The 20,214-nt window shown below is 29.5% G+C and overlaps 1 protein-coding gene and 2 long non-coding RNA genes across 6 annotated transcripts; 1 reads left to right on the top strand and 2 right to left on the bottom strand.

The window, feature by feature from the left end:
* Nucleotides 1-362: 362 nt before the first annotated feature.
* LOC132753714 (uncharacterized) lies at nucleotides 363-4,201 on the top strand. The gene is made up of 6 exons (XM_060744210.1): nucleotides 363-508; nucleotides 1,263-1,427; nucleotides 1,955-2,107; nucleotides 2,410-2,578; nucleotides 2,852-2,905; nucleotides 3,412-4,201. Exons 2-6 carry the CDS (start codon nucleotides 1,269-1,271, stop codon nucleotides 3,459-3,461), a joined length of 585 nt encoding a protein of 194 aa, XP_060600193.1. The 5' UTR covers nucleotides 363-508; nucleotides 1,263-1,268; the 3' UTR covers nucleotides 3,462-4,201.
* Nucleotides 4,202-5,335: 1,134 nt separating this feature from the next.
* LOC132753715 (uncharacterized) lies at nucleotides 5,336-7,425 on the bottom strand. 2 transcript variants are annotated; one of them, XR_009629000.1, is made up of 3 exons: nucleotides 6,904-7,425; nucleotides 6,067-6,344; nucleotides 5,336-5,676 (listed from the first exon to the last, which is right to left on the bottom strand). It is a non-coding gene; the product is annotated as an uncharacterized LOC132753715 (long non-coding RNA). The 2 variants fall into 2 exon arrangements; XR_009628999.1 differs by having other exon boundaries at nucleotides 6,899-7,421.
* A 4,842-nt stretch (nucleotides 7,426-12,267) lies between these two features.
* LOC132753716 (uncharacterized) lies at nucleotides 12,268-18,801 on the bottom strand. Of its 3 annotated transcripts, none has more exons than XR_009629002.1 (3): nucleotides 18,514-18,801; nucleotides 16,961-17,066; nucleotides 12,268-16,339 (listed from the first exon to the last, which is right to left on the bottom strand). It is a non-coding gene; the product is annotated as an uncharacterized LOC132753716 (long non-coding RNA). The 3 variants fall into 3 exon arrangements; XR_009629003.1 differs by lacking the exon at nucleotides 18,514-18,801 and adding an exon at nucleotides 17,291-17,905; XR_009629001.1 differs by lacking the exon at nucleotides 18,514-18,801 and having other exon boundaries at nucleotides 16,961-17,270.
* Between the last annotated feature and the right edge of the window lie 1,413 nt (nucleotides 18,802-20,214).

The raw sequence follows: 20,214 nt of genomic DNA on the forward strand, positions 1-20,214 counted from the left end.
GTTCACATAATGAAGTATATACCTTTAAAACATTTTATACAGCAAAAGTCATTTATTCATCGGAACCATAAAAGTCTATAATAACAATTACAATTCAGGAAGATCAGTAAAAATGTTTACATACTTAGGTAAAATGTTTGCTCATATTCGGTCAAAATTAAATTCAATCTTGATATGCCGTGTCATCCGAACATACGCCCAAAAACGGCCAAAGAACGTATTACCATGACAATTCCACATTAGAACAAAACTAGCAAACACATGTTATATGTATATGCTGATATCAAAATAACTATCATATTCTCAATGATGAGTTGTTATTATAACCCATACCTTCCATGTTACCAATCATGAACGCAATGCCGGTCTTAATTAACTGCTATAAATTATTACCCACGTGATTAACCCCTGTGTAACAACGTTAAGTACGCACGTTGACGTTCACGTCGTTCATTCATACAAACAAGGAGAACCGTTCATTACATTAAATTAATACCGAAACGTAAAGGTAAGACAATAAAAGTTATTATAATTGTCTTCATTACTTTTATATTTATTTAATGTCACATTATTAATTAATTGGACTTCTGAGTTATTTGTTATATAACGATAATTAATATTCATTTACAGACACTGAAGTTTTTCATGTATTATAATTTAAGTACAAATTAAAAAATTATTTTTTATTTCAATCATGAAAAAGTGGAAACAATTCGAACATTGAAATATTAAGTATGTTGTCATAAAATGTATAACCTTTGCTGAAAATTTAAACATATTACATAATTTCATATGTTTACTGCATGCATGTTTATTTTGCGGAGGACCAAAACGATTATGTACAAAAACTTCATGCACAACATTGTGAGTCATTCACATCGAGTGTCAGTCACATAATTAATGACATGAATGTGACAAACATTATAATAATTAGCAAGTCTTGTTATGATATGTTAAGATGTAGTATAACATGCTTAAATGGAGTTGTCAAATACATTGTCAATAGCGATATACAGATATTAGTGATTAGTAATAATACTATATATAGTATCATATATTCTGGTGTTGATTGCTTTAATGATTTTTATAACCTTTGCTGAATACACTGCTATATTTTCGTAAAAGAAGTAAGACTTGATTTCATAAAAAATGATCATAGTATGACCATCAACAATGTATTATAGAGTATCGTTAACGTTGTATCGTTATTAAGACAACAATATAAATAACTCGAATTGAAATAAGTTTAACATCCAATATAGGAAACAATGGCTGTAAAACATTTGGTCATCATCATCATAGTCGGTGTAGCACTGCTTGAACCAGTTGACGGATGGTTCTTTGCTAAGGATATACAAAAACTTGGTGACCGTATTGAAAAGACAGCGACAAAGGCATTCAACGGTATCAAGAGAGCTGGTTGCAGGGTAATATTGTTAACTTCGTGACTTCGTGACATTATTTATATGAGTTGAGAGAACTATTTTTTAAACAAACATGTTAGGAACAATTGTAACTATTTCTTTAATCCATAACATGTATAAGTATGGTACACAAATTTAGCAACACTTTATAAAATGTATACAAATATGTTGATGAATAAGAATTGTGATTAGAAAATATTCATTTATATACCGCTATTATCCCAAAATTCATCAATTGTTTATCAAATTTTCATTTTACTTTTCAATAACGTTACTTATCATATCATAAATGTTCCGAAAAATGTTTCGGGACCTTTTTGTTCCTGAAATGATTATTGTAGGCGTGGTTAGAAACGTACTTGTGCCAGTTATCATTTTAAATGGATTCAATAGCTGCAAATCGTTGCTTAACAGTGCCACATATCCTCTGACTTATCAATTATAACTACTGCATTGAATCCGTTTTATTAAACAATAAGTTTACGTTTTCGTACGTTTAATCTTGTTTGTTTGTATTTTATCTATTAAAGGCATTGTACGGCATCGGTTGTCCTTTTGCAGTAAAAGTGATTGGTAAAGCTCTACTATCGAACGATTCCAGCCAAGAAGATCGAATGATTGCATTTGGTGTTTCCCTTGGTAAGAAGGCGTGTCATGTGAAGAAGGACAAGTGTAAAAGGAGTGTATGTACATGTCGACTATATTAGAAAATATTTCAAGTGATTATTGCGTTATTGCAGAATTTGTGAAACAGAATTAAATTTTCAAAGTAAGAATGTCTTAAAGTATTGCTGAACTTGATATAATCTTGAAATATAATTAACTTTATCGTTCAGTTAATGTATTTAATTTGCATCGATACAACATAATATTTTTTGCAATTTTATTCTACTTAGCAAGACATATTTGTCAATTTTGTTAATCACCAAGATAATTAGTTTATTAAACATTATTTACCATATTATTCATATTCTTCCATTGACAGGTTGACATGACTGAAATATTGATCCCATTTTCTGACGAGATGTCGGACTTTGACATCAATCTTGATAAAATAATTACAAACGATGAGTTCAGATTTGCTGTCCTTACAAGCGTCAACCTCGTAGAGCCCGATGAACTGAGGGAGCCTTTTATCTTTGCAGACTTTGATGGTATGATTTTTAACTGACAGAAGCATGTTGGTCATGTAGAAGTGTGTTTTAAAAGAAGTTTTAAATTCTCTTTTTCTCTATTTGTATTATAACGACCTGTCGCATTTATCTTTCTTAAATGTTAGAGCTTAACAATATAGCCATTTTAAAGTAAAATGAAGTAGAAGTCAATTAAATCTCAAAGGAACAGAAACAGCATCTTTTAGAAGGAAGCTGTCATTTTATTTCGAACATAAGATATTAAACAATAATCTGTTTTTGGTGAACTTACAGGAAATGGTGTTTTGGACTCTGATGAATTCAAAGGCGCCCCATTCTTATTTGCACGTACGTATGAAATATTAATCTATTTACATCTTACTTTTACCACGGGCTAAAATAAGTATGAGCATAAACAGCTAGTTAAGATTTATTCTAAAATTTGTAAACTTTGTGTGTTCTTATATGCTGCATATTCTTAAGGAAATGTTTAATTTATAAATTTTAATTTTAAAACTCAAAAATGCAGATAAAAGTCAATTTTCTTACAATAGACCAAATTAAGCTGAAAAGCTTGAAAATTGCAATGAATATTATGTTCTGAAGACTTAGAAATTATCTTGGGTTTAATCTAATAAACAGTCATTCTTCATAACGAAGTTATGGAGAACGTGACCTTGCTGTATATAAAACTTGTGAAACTAGTTTAATTCGCTAGCATGCATGTAAATTTTATTATCACAACAAGTCTATCAAATGCATATGAAATTGTAAAAAATTACAGAAAATTATTAATGTTCTACAAGCGCGCATATTGTTTGTATTGTTATACATAATCTTTGCATTACTTTCAGACAAACCATTTATCAGAAGAAACGTCAACAATCTACGACATATTTCCTAGTTGGAGAATTCAATCAATATTTGATAAAGTGTTTTCTTAACATCATCTTTTCTTTACGTTTAAAAGATTTCTTAATGTTTTTGTATTTATCTCTTACTGCCTTATTCATTAAAAATGGAATAAATCTGTATTCTGAAAACTTAAAATTCTCATCGGTAATGGCTCAAAAGGGAAAGGATAATATTTATAATCTAGTGGTCATTGATTCGATCATCGATCGAGAGGCGTAGTTTTTCAATGATAATTTATCTTGGACATCGAGTCTTATGTTTATTCATCTCTTGCCGCTCACTCTGAAATAACTTTAGCATTAGTAGTCGGTTTTTCTCGGAGAATATTGTAATTATTGGAGTGTTATCCGGGATTACTGTTTAGATGGACCACCCGCCGAGATATGACAAAATGTGTTAAAATTGGCGTATAATCAATCAATTAAACAAACAAGCACTCAATATTATAGGCATATTCTCAATTTAAACTCAGCGCTTTGTTGAAACCATCATGCATTATTTTCTTTTTATGTTATGCTCGTTGTTTCTTTAAATTTTGGTTTTCAGTATTTAGAAAATGTAGGCTATACGATTGACTGCAAGACTCTTATTCCTTTTACTTTCCGTGACAATTTGATTGACTGCAAATTTAAGTCACATGTGCAGCTTGTATTTAATAAAAATCATGTACAGAATTTAATTTTGAACATCAGTGTATAAATTATAGTCGTAAAAGAAAACAGGATAAGATTTTTGTCTTTTAATTATTTTGTACACATATATTAAATCATTAATGTTGGTTAAATTTATATAAGTAGGAAATGATTTTTGTCTGTTTAATTTATTAACCCTTTACGTTATATACACGCCTTTTAACGCATTTTTCACCCCCTTTTTGTTGTCTCAAATTGTGAAAAAATGCCTTATTTAGGCCCCCAACACTTGTTTTTGTTTGAAAAATGTTGTTAAAAAAAGTGACTTCTTTTTCGGCGCGGCCCCACAACCAAAAGATACATCAGGGGGTTGCCAGAAGGGGGATGTGCCCCCTTCTGTTTGGGGGTTTGAAGGGGATCTGAGTCCCCCTCATCGCCAAGAAAATTTTGGACTTGTGAGAGGCTATAAATGACACCAGATTGATCATAAGGTAACGTGTAACCAACGCTGAAAAGCATTTGACTCTATCTCAATCCATTGAGAAGTTGCAGCACTTTGAAATCAATTTTGATGGAAAAAATCAACGCAAAATAGTGATTTTTGGCAATTTTGAGATGTCCCCTCGTTGCCATGGTAACAGAAAATTTAAGCCTGAGCATGTTGTTGCAAGGGCAATGGTCCAGTCAAAATGTGTGCCAAGTTTGATTAGTGTTGAAGCAGTTTTTATAGTATTATAGCAATTTGAACTTGTAACGGGAGACTTTTCAATAAAAACAGCCATTTTTCACTAAATGCTCATGAAGTAATGGGTTAAACAATCACATTAAAATCAGATCATTGTTTTCGCTCCGTTACTCTTCGCTTAGAGATTGATTTATTATTTAAATGTTATATTTTCTGTATTTGCCTGTACGCTACAGAGTATTACGTTGTTACGTCACATAAACATTTTTTGTATCTATATACATTTTGTCAGCATCAGTTATTTATAACAATTTATTTATTTCACTTTATTATGTCTTTAAAATATTGCTTGTTTTTATGGTTGTTCTTTTCAACATTACACATTTTTATCCTATTATAACAAGATATAAGTTCTGCAAAAAAGCAATTGGTAAAAGTGCTATGAAAATATATTCATATGATTGTCCTGTTGGGGATAGCAAAATTCCGGAAATTATCATTACCCAACATACTTATACAATGGGTTAAAAAATAGAAACACACATAACAGTTTTACATTATTTAATCTGACAGAAAATTAATTAACAGTTAAAAGCTTAGACATCATAGTAACGTGGACTAGTAGATTCACACATGCATTGTGTTTATACATTATTCATCAATATATCGTATAAATTCGGCAAATTTCGTCATCTTCCGTACAAATTTGTTCAGCATAGGTGCGAGTATACATTTCGTATCCGTATCGACACATTAGAATTAGGAACGGAATGTGGCGAACTTTACCGGAATTTCACGAGTTAATGACAGAATATCTGGTCAGGGCTATGGCGCTGGTGGTGTTGTGGGCGCTGGCGTAGTCGTCTGGTGGCATGCTGCATTTGCCACTAAAATTAGTATTAAATAGTATATAAGTAAATTAGTTAATAAGTTCAATTAATTCATTAAATTTCATAATATAAATATTCATTTATAATTTTTATTCATTAATAGTTTCTTCTTTGTATTTTGTCAAAAATGGTCAGGTTGGAGTGACATTACTCAGATATTTATCATTTACAAGAACCCTTTTTGTGTATTGTTAAAATGGTAAATGAAAATAAACGCTTAACTTGGTAAATTTCTTAAATGAACTTTTCATTTTCAATTGACCTACTTTCTAACATTTTTATAAATTAATATAAAAAATGATATTGGTAAAGCCTGACCAGGCTCTATACCGGTTGTAACGGCTTATAACGTTAAGTTCTAGCAGAGTAAGGGTTATCTGATCTTACCTTGAACATAGATGTTCAGCATGAGACCAACTATCAACAGAAGATAGTATATTTGCATAATCCACTTTACAGAGAACATCGTTTCCATTTGTTGATTCGAAACGTGTAATCAAATGAAGCTGCACGCGGCGTTTTCAAACAATTAGTACTTTTAATTGAAAATCTATATTAATTTCTATATAATTGTAATGTTGTTTTGGAGGTTTTCTTTTCCAAATTGATATTAGCTTCACAATCAAATAAATAACTGTCACCAAACTTCTTCTTTACACAAGATTCTGAAAAAAATAATGACACTTATAAAGTACTTTCATATATCATACTTAACAAATCAATCTTGATTAAATTAAAGCTTAATTTTTAAATAGCCTTTTTATTTTAATACTGTGAAGTATTTGGTATATGATAAGCACTCTAATACATGTATATACACATATATCCATGATTAACAAATTTTTACTCTTACTAAATACAACAAATAATACATGTTAAATAATCGTACCAATCCTGTTAGAAAAGAAAATGTAAATGAAACATATTCAGTTTTGTCAAAACAAATTTATTTATCAAGTTACAATGCTGCACAACATACAAAAAAATTATACAATTCCATGATAAGTGGATTGAACCTAAAAGTTAAAATCTTATTGTAATTCTCTCAACTTCTAGTTAGACATCGGTACAGATTTTGGCGAAACAAATATTTAAAAAAATTATATATATCCAAGATGTTGACATTATTATAAAAACAAAAAGACAAAATTAAAACTAAAAGAAAGTCAAGAGAAAACATTTACGAAATGTTTAGCTTTAGTACGCTCAACATTCTTACCTTACAAGGAGAGGTTTATCCGAGTGATATACCATGCAAAAATAGCTTCTGTTATTGCGTCTTGCCTTTATGTCTTGCTTTTTATATACACGAATTAACTCCACTATTTAGCAACAAGGCGCATATTTCAAATATCGTGCTAATCTATTTTTATACTTAATCACTCCTTATCATTGAGACACTCCTATAATTATATCTTTTTTATTTTATTTTCATACAAAGAGAAACAATTACTGTGTTTTGTTATGAAACAAACCAACCGTTTTCTTTCAATAGAGAAACATATTAACATGTTTCCATGTGCGTTCGCTTTAATATTTGTGTTGATTTATAGTTTTCTTACAATGGCGATTAACACTTGGTCTGGTTCTTAAATAAGTATATGTGTCAATCAAATATATGCCAATTATCCTTGCTCCGTTAACAAATACTGACGTTAAGATTGATAATTACAACAATTATCTATAAAATATAATCTTATCAGTTTATCTTATTTAGTCAGTACTTTAACAAACTTTTACTCTTTTCATATCATAAAGCATTGGAGAAATAGTTTTTTTTAAATTACCGTTCTAGCAATGATATGATATGAAGCTGTCGGGTTATATTTGACAAATTGAAATTCATCCAAGGAAGGACCATTACCTTATGAAAGTACAATTGAATGACATTATATATGCCTAATTTAACTGATTGATTACTCCAAAGTACAGTCTCAAAAATTATAATGTCTCCTCTAAAATAAAATCGTTTTATGTTCCGTACCAACCTTCAACAGGTACATGATATTTGATTATTTATGTTTCTTTCCGTTCTAAATTGTTTATATTCTTATAAGTATCTAAGGCCTATTGCATATTACATTTTCTTAATTTTAAGGTTGAATTCCAAATTAACACGTGATTTAGTAATTACCTTTTAAACTTACTTTTGTCAAGTTTGTCAGTTTTCTTTTACATGATTTTGAACTATGCTATCTGGTTCCATAAGGCAGGACGCACTGAAAAAATTGCAAACCACGTGTTGATGTGTAAAACATGCAACGTCAACGTTTACAAACATGTACTTGATGAATTGCAATAATGTACAGTCAAATAATATGAAATATATATCTTCATTTTAATTTGTTCACGGATTCAAAAACATCTGAATATATAAGTTAGATTTCTCTAAGTCGCTCATTACGATAAATAATATTCGTCTTCGTTCTCTTTGATGCGTGGAAGAGCTTGTATTTTTAACTGTCTATCATGACAAGACTTGGTCTTGGAAATTCTTTATTACTCTGGACAGTTGATTTACAACTTTTAAGAAAATCTTATCTAAATATATATGCGAGTTTTCAAATACAAAAACGCTTTTTAAATGTCCTACTAAATCTGTAAAATAAATTTTATGTACTTTATTTTGTAAATGGAAAGATATTTTTTTTTTTTTTTTGATTTTGTGAAGTTGAAATCTTTGAAATGACTGTCGTTAAATAAATTATCAGTTTATACAACGTACACGTTAAAATATTTCAATATTTGAATTTGGTTGAAATAATCGTTGCAATTATTTAATTTTGCAATGATACCTTACTGTTAAAAATAAAGTTTTTTTAACAATTACCTCAGGGTATATTTTACGAAATACTATTTGTGAAATGCGTTCCAAATGATAAGAGCTACATAATGTATTTATATCTAAAATAAACATACATCAATAGACTGTAACACACACACACACACACACACACGCACGCGCGCACGCACACACACACACACACACACACACACACACAAACAGAGCGGGTATCAAAGCGAAGGAAAGTGCGTATGATTATCGTAACAAAAACGAATACAAGATATAGAAAATTGTTTCCATTTTATCTACAACCAAAGAAAAAATGATTTAAACTGATACATATATTTTAAATGTAACAGAAAATCGACAATGACAGTTTTTAAAGTCAAATTAAATTGAAATCAAATATACATTAACGTTACGATCCTTTGTGTGATTTTGTGCGCATTTTATAATTTGATAGTTCAAAAGTAATATAAATCAAATTAAAAATATCTATTTCAAATGTGATACAAAGCGATTTGTAATTACAGTGAGTGTTATATGATTCGTGTTAGTTTTTTATCGGAATCGAATATGATAGCAAGAGATCAAAATGCTTAATTATACAAAGTTAAGGAAATTATCCACATTTTCCTGTGTACGAGAGAACTCTTAATTGGCAACATGATATGTACAAGAAGAAGAAAAAAGACAAGAAAGCATATAATTTGAATGTACAGGTAAATCACACTTTCATTAATCATCAATTTATTCACCCATTACTGTTTTAGAAAAAATGAATAAATTTTATCAGTTAAAGATACAGAGCTCATAATTTTTCTGTAAAGAACTGGTACATGTATAATTTAAACATAAGTAATAGTTCCATCAAGTCGGACGTTAAAGTTACATAAGAGCATGGCAGATTTATTGATTGTCACGCAAGGCCACTTTTAAGAAATAATTTATACATGTAATGGATTGTAATAATTATGTCAGTTACATCGCATACATAATGCGCTTGTTTAGGTATTATTCTCTCAACATTTTAGAAACATGAAGCTAATTTTATAGCTAATCTACATAGCAGTCCAACAAGAAATACATAAAAAAGAATATCTTAAGAAATATTTATTTTTCAAAGTAGTCGATTAATTGAGTTAGAAAAGGCAATACGTCTAAAACATCAAAAATGTCATGTGTTAAGTGATAACTAATATGTTGTCACATTTCGGATCAATAAATCATGTTAAGTCAGTGTAGTCGCTTAACATAATTACTGGTGAACATCCTATTTAAAAAATTTACATATACATATATTTGCGTACGTTGCCCTTTTAATGTCGGGCTGTTGCCTTTATAAGATGATTTGTTTTTATATTACTAATTATAAGTGTACAACTTTCTTCCATTAGTGTAAATTGTAAGTCAAATGTCTAATCACACGAGTTCTTTTTTTCTTAATGTAACTATAAGAGACCCTTTGTTGATGATGTGAAACAATTGCGAGCTACATGCTATAGGACTTATCAAATCATTTTTTTTTTGCCCTTTTGATGACAAAAAATTGTTCCAAAGTATTCAATTCTCCTTTTCAGTAATCACTCTCCGTCTGGCCCGATTCAACATAATTCAAATTGTAATAAAATGTGACTTGACTGAATGTGTTTTACAGAAATTATTCATGTTTATTTATTTATCCATCTATATACGCAATGTTATTTGCATGAAGTATTTCAAAAGATACAAATTCAAACATTAAAGTATTATATGGGCGGGATAATTATTTAATGCTACATTAAGTACCAAGTGTATCTAAATTTAAATCTAAAATGTTTTCATAATACTAGGCGGCATATAAACATAATGAATAGATTTATTGATGTTTTAAGATAAAATTAAAATCGTCATGTGATATGATTAAACGTTTCTTCAGTCGGTGCTTGTATTGTAAAAATAAAAGAAACGGATATTTGACATTATCATTATATATTCTTTCAAATATAAACACTGCTTTTGGTGAAACTTATAGTCAGTCAATTATGTTGACTATGATATAACATTTATTTGACGATGGAGAGCTTTGTGACGGAGCAAGCACGTGCATTCTGTGTACAAGCAACATCAATCAAAGTATCAAAACAAACAAGTCATCGCGTAAAAGACAAAAATATCCCAACACGAAGATTTTATACTATAACACTTTTATTATATGACTTCTTCGTTGTACTTTGTTTGCTAAGGTTATACGTCGTTGTGTATACAAGAATGTCATCAGTCAAGTGCTCAGTGTCGCCGAGTTCAAAGACTCGAATGAAGCTCTTCTATTTTCTGGTTTATCTACTGTCTCAGTTCGGTTAGACACATCTGTTTACCTATAGTTTAAATCTCGGGGTAGTGCAACAATACAGTATAGTAGCTCCTTTCTAAAAGCAAATATGGTTCATTTACCTGTCTGGTGAAAAGAACTGATACATTTTGACCTCCGACTTAAAGGTTTCATCGAATGACAATTATTATTTTGAACATTGTTAATTGTGAAGCGAGAATTCAGCTTTATACATCTTTTAAGACCGCATGCAACGTGCAAAACCATAGAACTTAATTGTCTTGGAATCCGTACATACTGTAAATATAGCATATATGCAATAATAATTCTACGTTTACATTATATACGACGTTTTTTTCAGGCACTCATGTCATTTTCTTGTAACGTTTTTCCTGCCGCAAAGACCAGGCAAAAACACACATTATTTCTAAAAAAACTCAAATACATGCATCAGACTTGGATAAAGACGTTAACATTTTGTACAACACCAGAACGCATTGAAACATTATACATGCATAATTTGGAGACAGCTACACTAACCTTAGTGTGCCTTGGCGGTCCACATCACCATCTCAACGGATCCTCACAAGTACTGTGTTAAACTGTGAAACATAGAATAACTTATCAAAACTTGGATATTGAAACTACAAAGGCCAAAATTCACGACGACGTTGTTTTGTTGTTTTTTGTTTTTGTTTTTTTTTGCAAATCGACATATCTATTACTGCATTCACTTTCCTTTTTCTTATCGTTTGATCTTTTGTCATGATATTTTTCAATAATAGTCTTCTTTACACTATTGCAAGAAGTTAATTCATATGTATGTTGTTGTTTGTTCTCGAATAGAAGGGCGGAATCATGGGGAGAATGCAAATTATTGCACTGTCCCTATTTCAGGATTTGCTATGATCCAGGGGTTGTTTTTTCACTTAACTTGTATGGGATATTCAAGTATGCATTTCAGCAATACACACCCACTTGAACCAAGCCCTTATTTGAATTTTACCTGCCTGTCCCCTGTCCCTTGTGTGTTCAATACGGCATTTTCTACTGCTTATGTAGAATTACATCTAGGAATTGTGTAGGACTGCTCGGTACATATTCCTGTAACATGTTGATTTATTAGCTTTTAAGGAAGTCTTATTGTAATGCTTTCCCGCAAAAACATCGGCCAATATCTTAACAAATCAGTTATTTCCAGAACGTTATTTTTTTAATCTTGGGCATTAGATTATTTACAATGTATTAATCACTCCTCCTTAAGCGCTATGAAGCGGTTATGAACGATTAAAAGTTAGTGAATACCGAATATCGTGAATAATAACGTTTGGAAATGACCGATTTATTACAATCTTGGTCGATGTTTGATTTTTTTGCGGGAAAACATTACTGTAAGACTACCTTAATAGGATTATATCTTATACATGTATGTAGAAAGGAATAACAAGGCTCTCAATTCACCTTATTAGGAAAAAAGAAAGAACAAAGGGCGAACAGTAATATATTTATTACAACAATGCAAATTCCTAGGAATACATCAAACTTACATACAGTTAACAAAAGCGACAGTAAGATGGATATTTCGTCTCATTTGTTTGTTCGTTGAAGAGTTTACATTCAACACTATGAATAAATAATATTTTCAATGAAAACATCTTAATTTTATTTGCATAACACTGATCATGTTATGTGTATGTATTTACGATGTATTATTTACCATTACGTAAATATATGAATAGAATTAACACGACACTAAAATTATATTTGACTCAATAAATATGACAAAAACTATTGAATGCGTCATGTTTCACGCTTGTACAATGATTTCAAGAAGTGAAGGGATTTGAAGAATCAAAACAAAAGTTTCAAATATCAATGAAGTTAGTTATACCGCTTGAGTTATTTTAGTAACTGTTACTTATAATGCGCGGCGAGAATACGTATTTATTCCGAAATACTTGTCAATTAATATAAAAACACATGATTTATTGATAATTCGATTTAAATATTAATTTCGTCAGAAAACTTCTCTGACCAAGCATTTGTATAAGTACATGTACATTGCTACAATACTTTATTTTACATTTCAAATTCAGTTATTTCTATAAATGAAAACCTATAGATGTTTAATTGTTTAATCAGTACATAATATTCAACGATAATCATCCTGAATGCATTGTTCCATCTTTAAAAGGGACTTCGTGGAATTCGGGAAAATTGATAAATAACTTAATAAGAACTCATGCCGAGACCTTTACATAATAGTATACACAATTGCTCGGGATTGTGTGTTATATGAAGAATAAACAATTAAACAAGATTGTTCCTAAAATAATATTAATAAAGAAAGAAAGAATATTTATTACCACCAAAATGTTTTTTTTTTTAATTTTATAACCAAATTAAAGGGTGTTTAGCTATATCAGATAAGAATTTTGAAAATAAAATGTAAAAAAGCAAAATAACATCCAATTTGTTTTCATAAGCTAATAATAAAGGCGTTATACAGTTTACAATGAATGATTTTGCTTGGTTATATTTCTTTCAGTTGATTTTATTCCATGTAATTAATAAAACGACTTATTATTGAATTTCAATATTAAATAACAATCTAACAGATATGGCGATTGTATAAATTTTGATCACACACGACGTATATATTACATTTTTTTTTTAATTGAAACACTCAATTATAAATCAAATTTTATACACCTGACACTACAATCCTATCAAGATTTAATGCTTCAACATTTCACATATATTTTGTACAAATATCGCTTTAAGAGAAAAAGCCCAAATGAAGATCGTTATCAACATTATAAAACGTATCACCTCATATCACATAATATCTACCTGCACGCATATGGAAATAAAATTTTGAAATAACACTTTACAATATTCTTTTTGTATAATCATGGTGAATATAACAGGAATGATGTTGCCGAAAGTAGGCAAATAATAAAATCTTAAATTTAGTTTCATTGTACAATGCACAACTGTTACTGATATTGGTTTTAAGACTACTTTGATAGTTCGGCACAAAGAATTATTTTATTGCTTTATTTTATTTTACAATCTAAGAAAGGCATAAATATAAATAGTTATTTCATGTCGGTTTAAAATTGAATGATTGAATGTAAGTCTCATGAAAAGTTAATTTGCAGCTTACGTCACTTATAATAAGCCCTGACATTAAAGATGTTCATGATAAGGGGGATATCTCAATTTTTTCTATTTCCATTTTATATTTTATAACAAATAATGGTACAATTATTGTACAATTAATTTATGAGGTTACGTACCAAATGAAAATAAAGTTACAAATTGTTAGTAAAATAATGCAGTTGTATCCTTGTTTAGGGTTATCTAAAGGGAAGTATACATGTAGCAATTACGTTAATGAAAGTTGTTTCTGAACACGTTTCACATATAAAAATCAAACGTGCAGCCCTGGGTAGAGAACCCTCTGTACTTATTAACTAATATTAAAAGACTTATCCATTATTTGTGTGTTTATTGTTTTGTTTGTTTGTTTGTTTGTTTGTTTGTTTGTTTGTTTGTTACCACACGGACTGTTTCAAGTATTATACAATGTAATTGTCAAATATAATATTACAATTTTGAGGAACTACTAAAAAGCCATTTTTAACCCGACACTTATGCAACGTATCTTGCCTCAAATGACAAGTTCAACGATTTTTATTTTATCAATGTTGATAACTATCAAGCAAAATAAATTATATGTTAATTAGATTTTATGTTTTCAAATTGATTTAAACATGTACGTATATATATAATTGGGTGAATGTCCAACGGACTTTTCGTTGATATATAAACAATTCTCGATAATTTAGTGACATCTGTGTAAGCTCTGAAATATACTTGCACTTACAGTTCAATTTTGCTTTAGTAATATAAAAGCAATACAATTAAAAGAAAAACCGAAAACAGGCCGTTATTTCTGTATTGATATTTTTCAGATAAAGATGTTCAATGCAGTGTAACTTCACAAATAAAGTAATATTTAGTTTGAAATATTAAAATCATGGATAAAAAATTATCAGAAGGCGGGCTAGTTATTTAATGCAATATTAAATATCAAACTTATCTACAATTAAATCTTAAAACGTTTTCATAATAACCATAGACGGTTTATAAACAGAATGAATAGACTCGGAGATATGATTTACATAAGGTTTAAATCATGATATGATTGGAGTAGATATTTCATCTGTGGGCGTTTATAGCTAAAAAAGAAAAATAATCCCTATGTTTATATCATGCCCCACAAATTTCAACCGATAATTTCTACATTTATTAAATTATGATACATAGTTTAAAATCCAAATTCCATGCAAAGAGTCGTCAAAGATATTGACATTTGCTATCGCTATACTTTTTATGAGGTTTTCCGTTTTAAGAGTTCTTGTTATTCATTCAAACATATTTGCATGTTCCGAAATAATTTTAAATTCTGAGCAACATTATGATAACATATGTGAGAGACTGTTAAATATGTTCTCAGTGAAATGTATTTAGAAATTATGAAAGTTAAAAAATCTTAGTCTTTAGAAATTTTTACGAGTATTCAAATATACACTTGGAAATAAGTAAAGCACACCCGTTAATTTAAAATTTGTTGTGATTGAAGTCACTGTCATGAGACTTCATTGACCTAAGAAATAATAATTTGATGAGCAGCGATATCAATTTAGTCATTACAAACCAGTAAATATATGAGTATAGTTTCTTCTTAACCAAATTGTTGAAGCATAAGCAAATGTGTTGTTTCTTTTACCAGAAAATGTAAGTGTTTATAAGTATGTGTTGGAGCATTTACAAAACATTTACTGGTCGATATTTTTGGTTGACGATTACGTCACCTAAAATCACATTATGTAGCCAAATTTTTATTAACGTGTGTAACCGCCAAGTGCCCGAATGATAGCCTCAACATTTTTTATACTACCAGCAAGGCGTCTTATGCGATTTCAAGGTAAATTTTGCCATTCTTGTGCAGAGCTTGTTTCAGTTGTTGCAGGTTGACTACAGGTGGTTCGTACCATTGCCCAAATAAAATTTACAATTTCAGGTATGGTCATGTCAAAATTGAGGCAAAAAGCCATGTGTGCTGAGCTTATTTCCTGGTGTATACATATTTAAGGATCAGCAATGTCTCCGCAATGTCCAGGAACATAGGCAGAAAGACCAGAATGACAGAGTTCGATAAGCGATGGATTATTGTTGTAGTATGTCTTCTGATAAAATGCATTTTTATGATAGATAATTTATAAGCGCCCTTAAAATGTTTTCTTCATCAAAGTAAGATAATGAATGAAGGTTGCATCGTATCATTGTCAATATCATGTAAATGAAAATATCTATGTAAAACATCTCAGAAGATATTGATACATCTACGATGTAAAATTTGTACACTAGAATATTATTGTTATTCGGGGCTCTAAGGTACTGATCCTCTACCTAAGGTGTTGCTTCTGTTGTTAAATCAGGAGCTGGTGTTGTTGTAGTGGGCGTTGGCCTTTTACAAACCCCTCTTGAAGCAGCTATAAAAGGCAACCAAAATAATTATATAGACATACGAGAAAATATCTAAATTAATTATGTTAACAGACATGAATTTATAGATTAGTGACTGATTAAAATCTTATATACATCTACATTTTTGTAACCATTAAAACGGGTAAACATTACGTCTGTGATTTAAATGCAAAAACATTAAAGTCTTATGGTAAGTAAAAACTTGTGTGCTGACTAACAATGATAAAGAATCATAGAATAATACTACATTATCATGTTTTTATCCTATCGTAGCATTTAACGAAAGATAAAATCATAATTTTTGATTATATTGTGATATATATCTTCGTGATAATTGTAAAGGATGGATTTCTTTCAAGACTTATAATACACTATGCAAACATATTTATAGACAATGGTTATGCAAATATGTGGTTGAATCGCATCCGATATTTATCCAATATGGAACCGACAGAAATAACCATTACGTGTTTAAACGAAATATTTATTTCCTGATATGTAGTAAAATATATCATTAAAAATATAATAATTGAATGCTTATTTGAATCATTTTGCTTATTGGCGATTCAAATTATTCTTAAAACATTTACTCAATTTACTCATATATTAAGTGGAAAAATGCTTACCTTCGGAATAAATGATGAAAATCAGTAATATCACCATTAGTGTCAAATAGAGATGTGCAATTATCTTTGAACACAACATCTTGTCGGCAAAGTGTTACCAAATAATCTAACAAATAGAAGATCTTAATTTTAACACCGAGAATACAAAGCTACCATTGCGTTATTTACAAATACGTTTTTTTTTATTTTGAAAATATGAGATTTAAATATGAAATATGACATCAATCGAATATGGCTTGAGAACAAGTATATTACATATCGAATCAAATTATGATGTTCAATGCCTTATATATCAATATCAACATTTGATGTGATAATAGGAAATACTACCTGTGTTGGCTCGTACATCAAACACCATATACATGTATGGTAGGTAACCACTTTAAAGTGTTTAATTCGTACTAAAAAGATTAAAAAGAAATCACTAATATAACGTCTTGCACTTATTCTAAGAGCTAATATTCCATCTTACTCGCAGCAAATAATTCAGTATATTTTATATGTACTGTATCATTTAATCATCCACAGAATATACATATCCATAAAATAGTGTGACCCATGCGATTTAAATATTACGAACGGGTTATATATTACAAAATATTTGATGTACTTTAAAACGCGTAAAACGGTAAAATAGCAAAATTTCAAGTAAGTATCAATAGTTAATTAACATTATTTAAATTGTTTCGTAAATCATTTAAAGACGACGCATTTAGATAAATGCAAACATAATCCAAGTTAGTGGCTTTATAAAGCTAGTAATGGCACACGCAGTATTCTAAATGCGTCTAGTATATTCAATTAACACATCATCAGTTTTGTGTACTAATGCATCACGTTTCGTTATCCTTAAATCTAGCTTATGTCATCATGATCATAGCGTCGTACAAAAAAAGTAATTGTTAAAATGGCATTTTCAGCTCTTAAAAAATATTGCCTAAAGTCAAAAACTTGTTTTACGTAATGTATCAGCATATAATTATTATAAATGACGCTCAAAGCGGGAATATCATGTACGACAGATCGCTTTTTTAGTTTGAATTTATATCAATTTATTATTTCAGTATTGCTACGTGTGCCTCATCTATATTAACCTTATTACGTTTAACTTAATTTTTGTGTTGTTTTAATAACGATTTTAGACTGGGAAAGTAAGCACCCCTTTATGTCAATTGTTTCAATTCTAAAGGGTTGTAATTTGGAAGTCGTGTTTCTTGCTTCACTTTTCAAAGTAGTTTTTGAAATCTGACACTTTTTCTATGTTCAACTTATACTTCATGATATTTAATGTTTTACTGAGTAAAATGTTACAATACAGATTTGTTAGATTATACCGAATAAAGTTATTAACAGCATCAACCAAAAGCAATATTGTGCTTATTGCCTTATTGCTGACATTGTAAAACAGTATTGCCTTCTAAATTATTTTTCTGCGCTACAATTAAAAAAAAGGAGTGTATAATATAATTGTAAAGCTTTAAAGTTACCCTTTTTGAATTGGTCCTTTTTCTACAATAAATTCCAATACAATTATACAATAATGCATTAATCACCTTAATTGACATGAGAATTGTTGCAATGTTCACAAAATCACGTCTGCAGATCCAATCATACTAAGTCTGCTGTTTCGACTTATTACTCTGTTTGCTTTTATATCTACGTATCGTCTTATTTTAGTGGCGATGATAATTTTTATACGACTTAACGAAAATCTTAATTTTACAGGTATTATGTTCATGACATGTTTCATTTGTAGACGTATACAGAATGTCTTCACAAAAAGCAACAGAAAACATTTATATCTAGATTCAAAATGAATTCTAATATACAAAATAACCTTAATAGATAGTTTTACAATGTGCACTAATATTATGTACATCATTCAAAATTTATACCGTTTAAGATTGGTATCTAGATTTAAATGTAACTCTAAAATGCATTTAAGATATTACTTCTGAAATAATTAGCAACGCATATCAAATATCACATGTGTTATGTTTTGTTATGTTTATTCAAGTGAAATATTTGTCGTGTTTAAAAAGATTTCTGACAAAATTTCAAAGTTTTTTTAAAGACATCTTCAATTTTATTACCACGATCGGGTGTAAAATAACCTTAGGTGTATCAGAGTGCAGTGTAAAACCTCAGCAATCTAAGCTCAATGTTTAAATGATGTATTTTTATGATCAACATCTTAAAATGTTTTTCATATCATCAACGAGTCGGCATGTTATCAGGTAGATCATCACTTGCTCTGTTAGTCCCATGCATTTGTACTATCATGTAAGAAGTTTTCAAACGTATATTCGTATACGTATCAAAAACCGTAGTAGAAAATAATGGGTATGTAATTCATATCATACGCTCCGAAATCTTATGTGACTTGCCTCCCTTTGGTACTTTATCAAATTAAGAAAGCTGCAAAATATGATAAAGAGAAAAAAAGAAAGTGATATTGCATTGATATGATTAACTTGTCTATTACCTTTTCTATGTATTTATTATTATGTAATGTATTGTGTTTAAGTGCAAAGTTTTGTTTCTGTGTATGCTGACAGTGAGTCGAGATGAAATGGTGATAGACTAGACAAGTCCTGTGACTGATACAATTCACGATTACACTATCTTTAATGATATCTTTATTTATAGCAAATATATTGATCTTTTTTAAAATATCGAATACTACTATCTAAGTCAATAAACATGCAGCATATTTCATTTGTACAACAATCTTCATCATACAATATGCGTTTCTGTGTAACAGTGAATACCTTAGAAAAAGGTAATATGACAAAAACGGAAGAAAAGAAAAAACAAACAAAAGACAAAAAAACAGAAAAACGGAAATAGCTTTGCGATATTACTTCTTTCAATTCCATGGGAGAAACATGTACTGGCAAGTTTTAAATTGAAGGTTTTGATTTAATTTATACAAAAAAAACAAAACATAATGTTTCTGATTTGAAAGATTTTCTCTATTCGTTTTAGAATAGAATTTAGATTTAGCTTTCAAATAATAATATTTGTAATATTGAATGCATAGATTAGATACAACCAGACATAATGTATGCTCTAGTCGATATCTTTCTTGTCAAATTTGTCGTTTGTATTCGAATTTCCCCTAACATATTTTTTGTTTGTATGTTAAAGTAGAAAATGTGAAAACGAATAATGTCTATGTTAATTATATCATAACGATTCATTTGCAAATGGTCCTTTCCTATGTTGATATAAATCTTCTATACTTTAGATAA

The sequence above is a fragment of the Ruditapes philippinarum genome, unplaced genomic scaffold (assembly GCF_026571515.1).
Source record: "Ruditapes philippinarum isolate M1 unplaced genomic scaffold, ASM2657151v2 ctg6353_1_1_1_1, whole genome shotgun sequence".
In the NCBI taxonomy this organism is placed as follows: Eukaryota; Metazoa; Mollusca; class Bivalvia; order Venerida; family Veneridae; genus Ruditapes; species Ruditapes philippinarum.

Excerpts from the sequence above, each read along its gene's own strand:
- LOC132753714 (XM_060744210.1), top strand. The coding sequence starts at position 1,269 with ATGGCTGTAAAACATTTGGTCATCATCATCATAGTCGGTGTAGCACTG. Across the intron at positions 1,428-1,954 it reads TCAAGAGAGCTGGTTGCAGG|GCATTGTACGGCATCGGTTG; the intron begins GTAATATTGTTA and ends TATCTATTAAAG. Across the intron at positions 2,579-2,851 it reads TATCTTTGCAGACTTTGATG|GAAATGGTGTTTTGGACTCT; the intron begins GTATGATTTTTA and ends GTGAACTTACAG.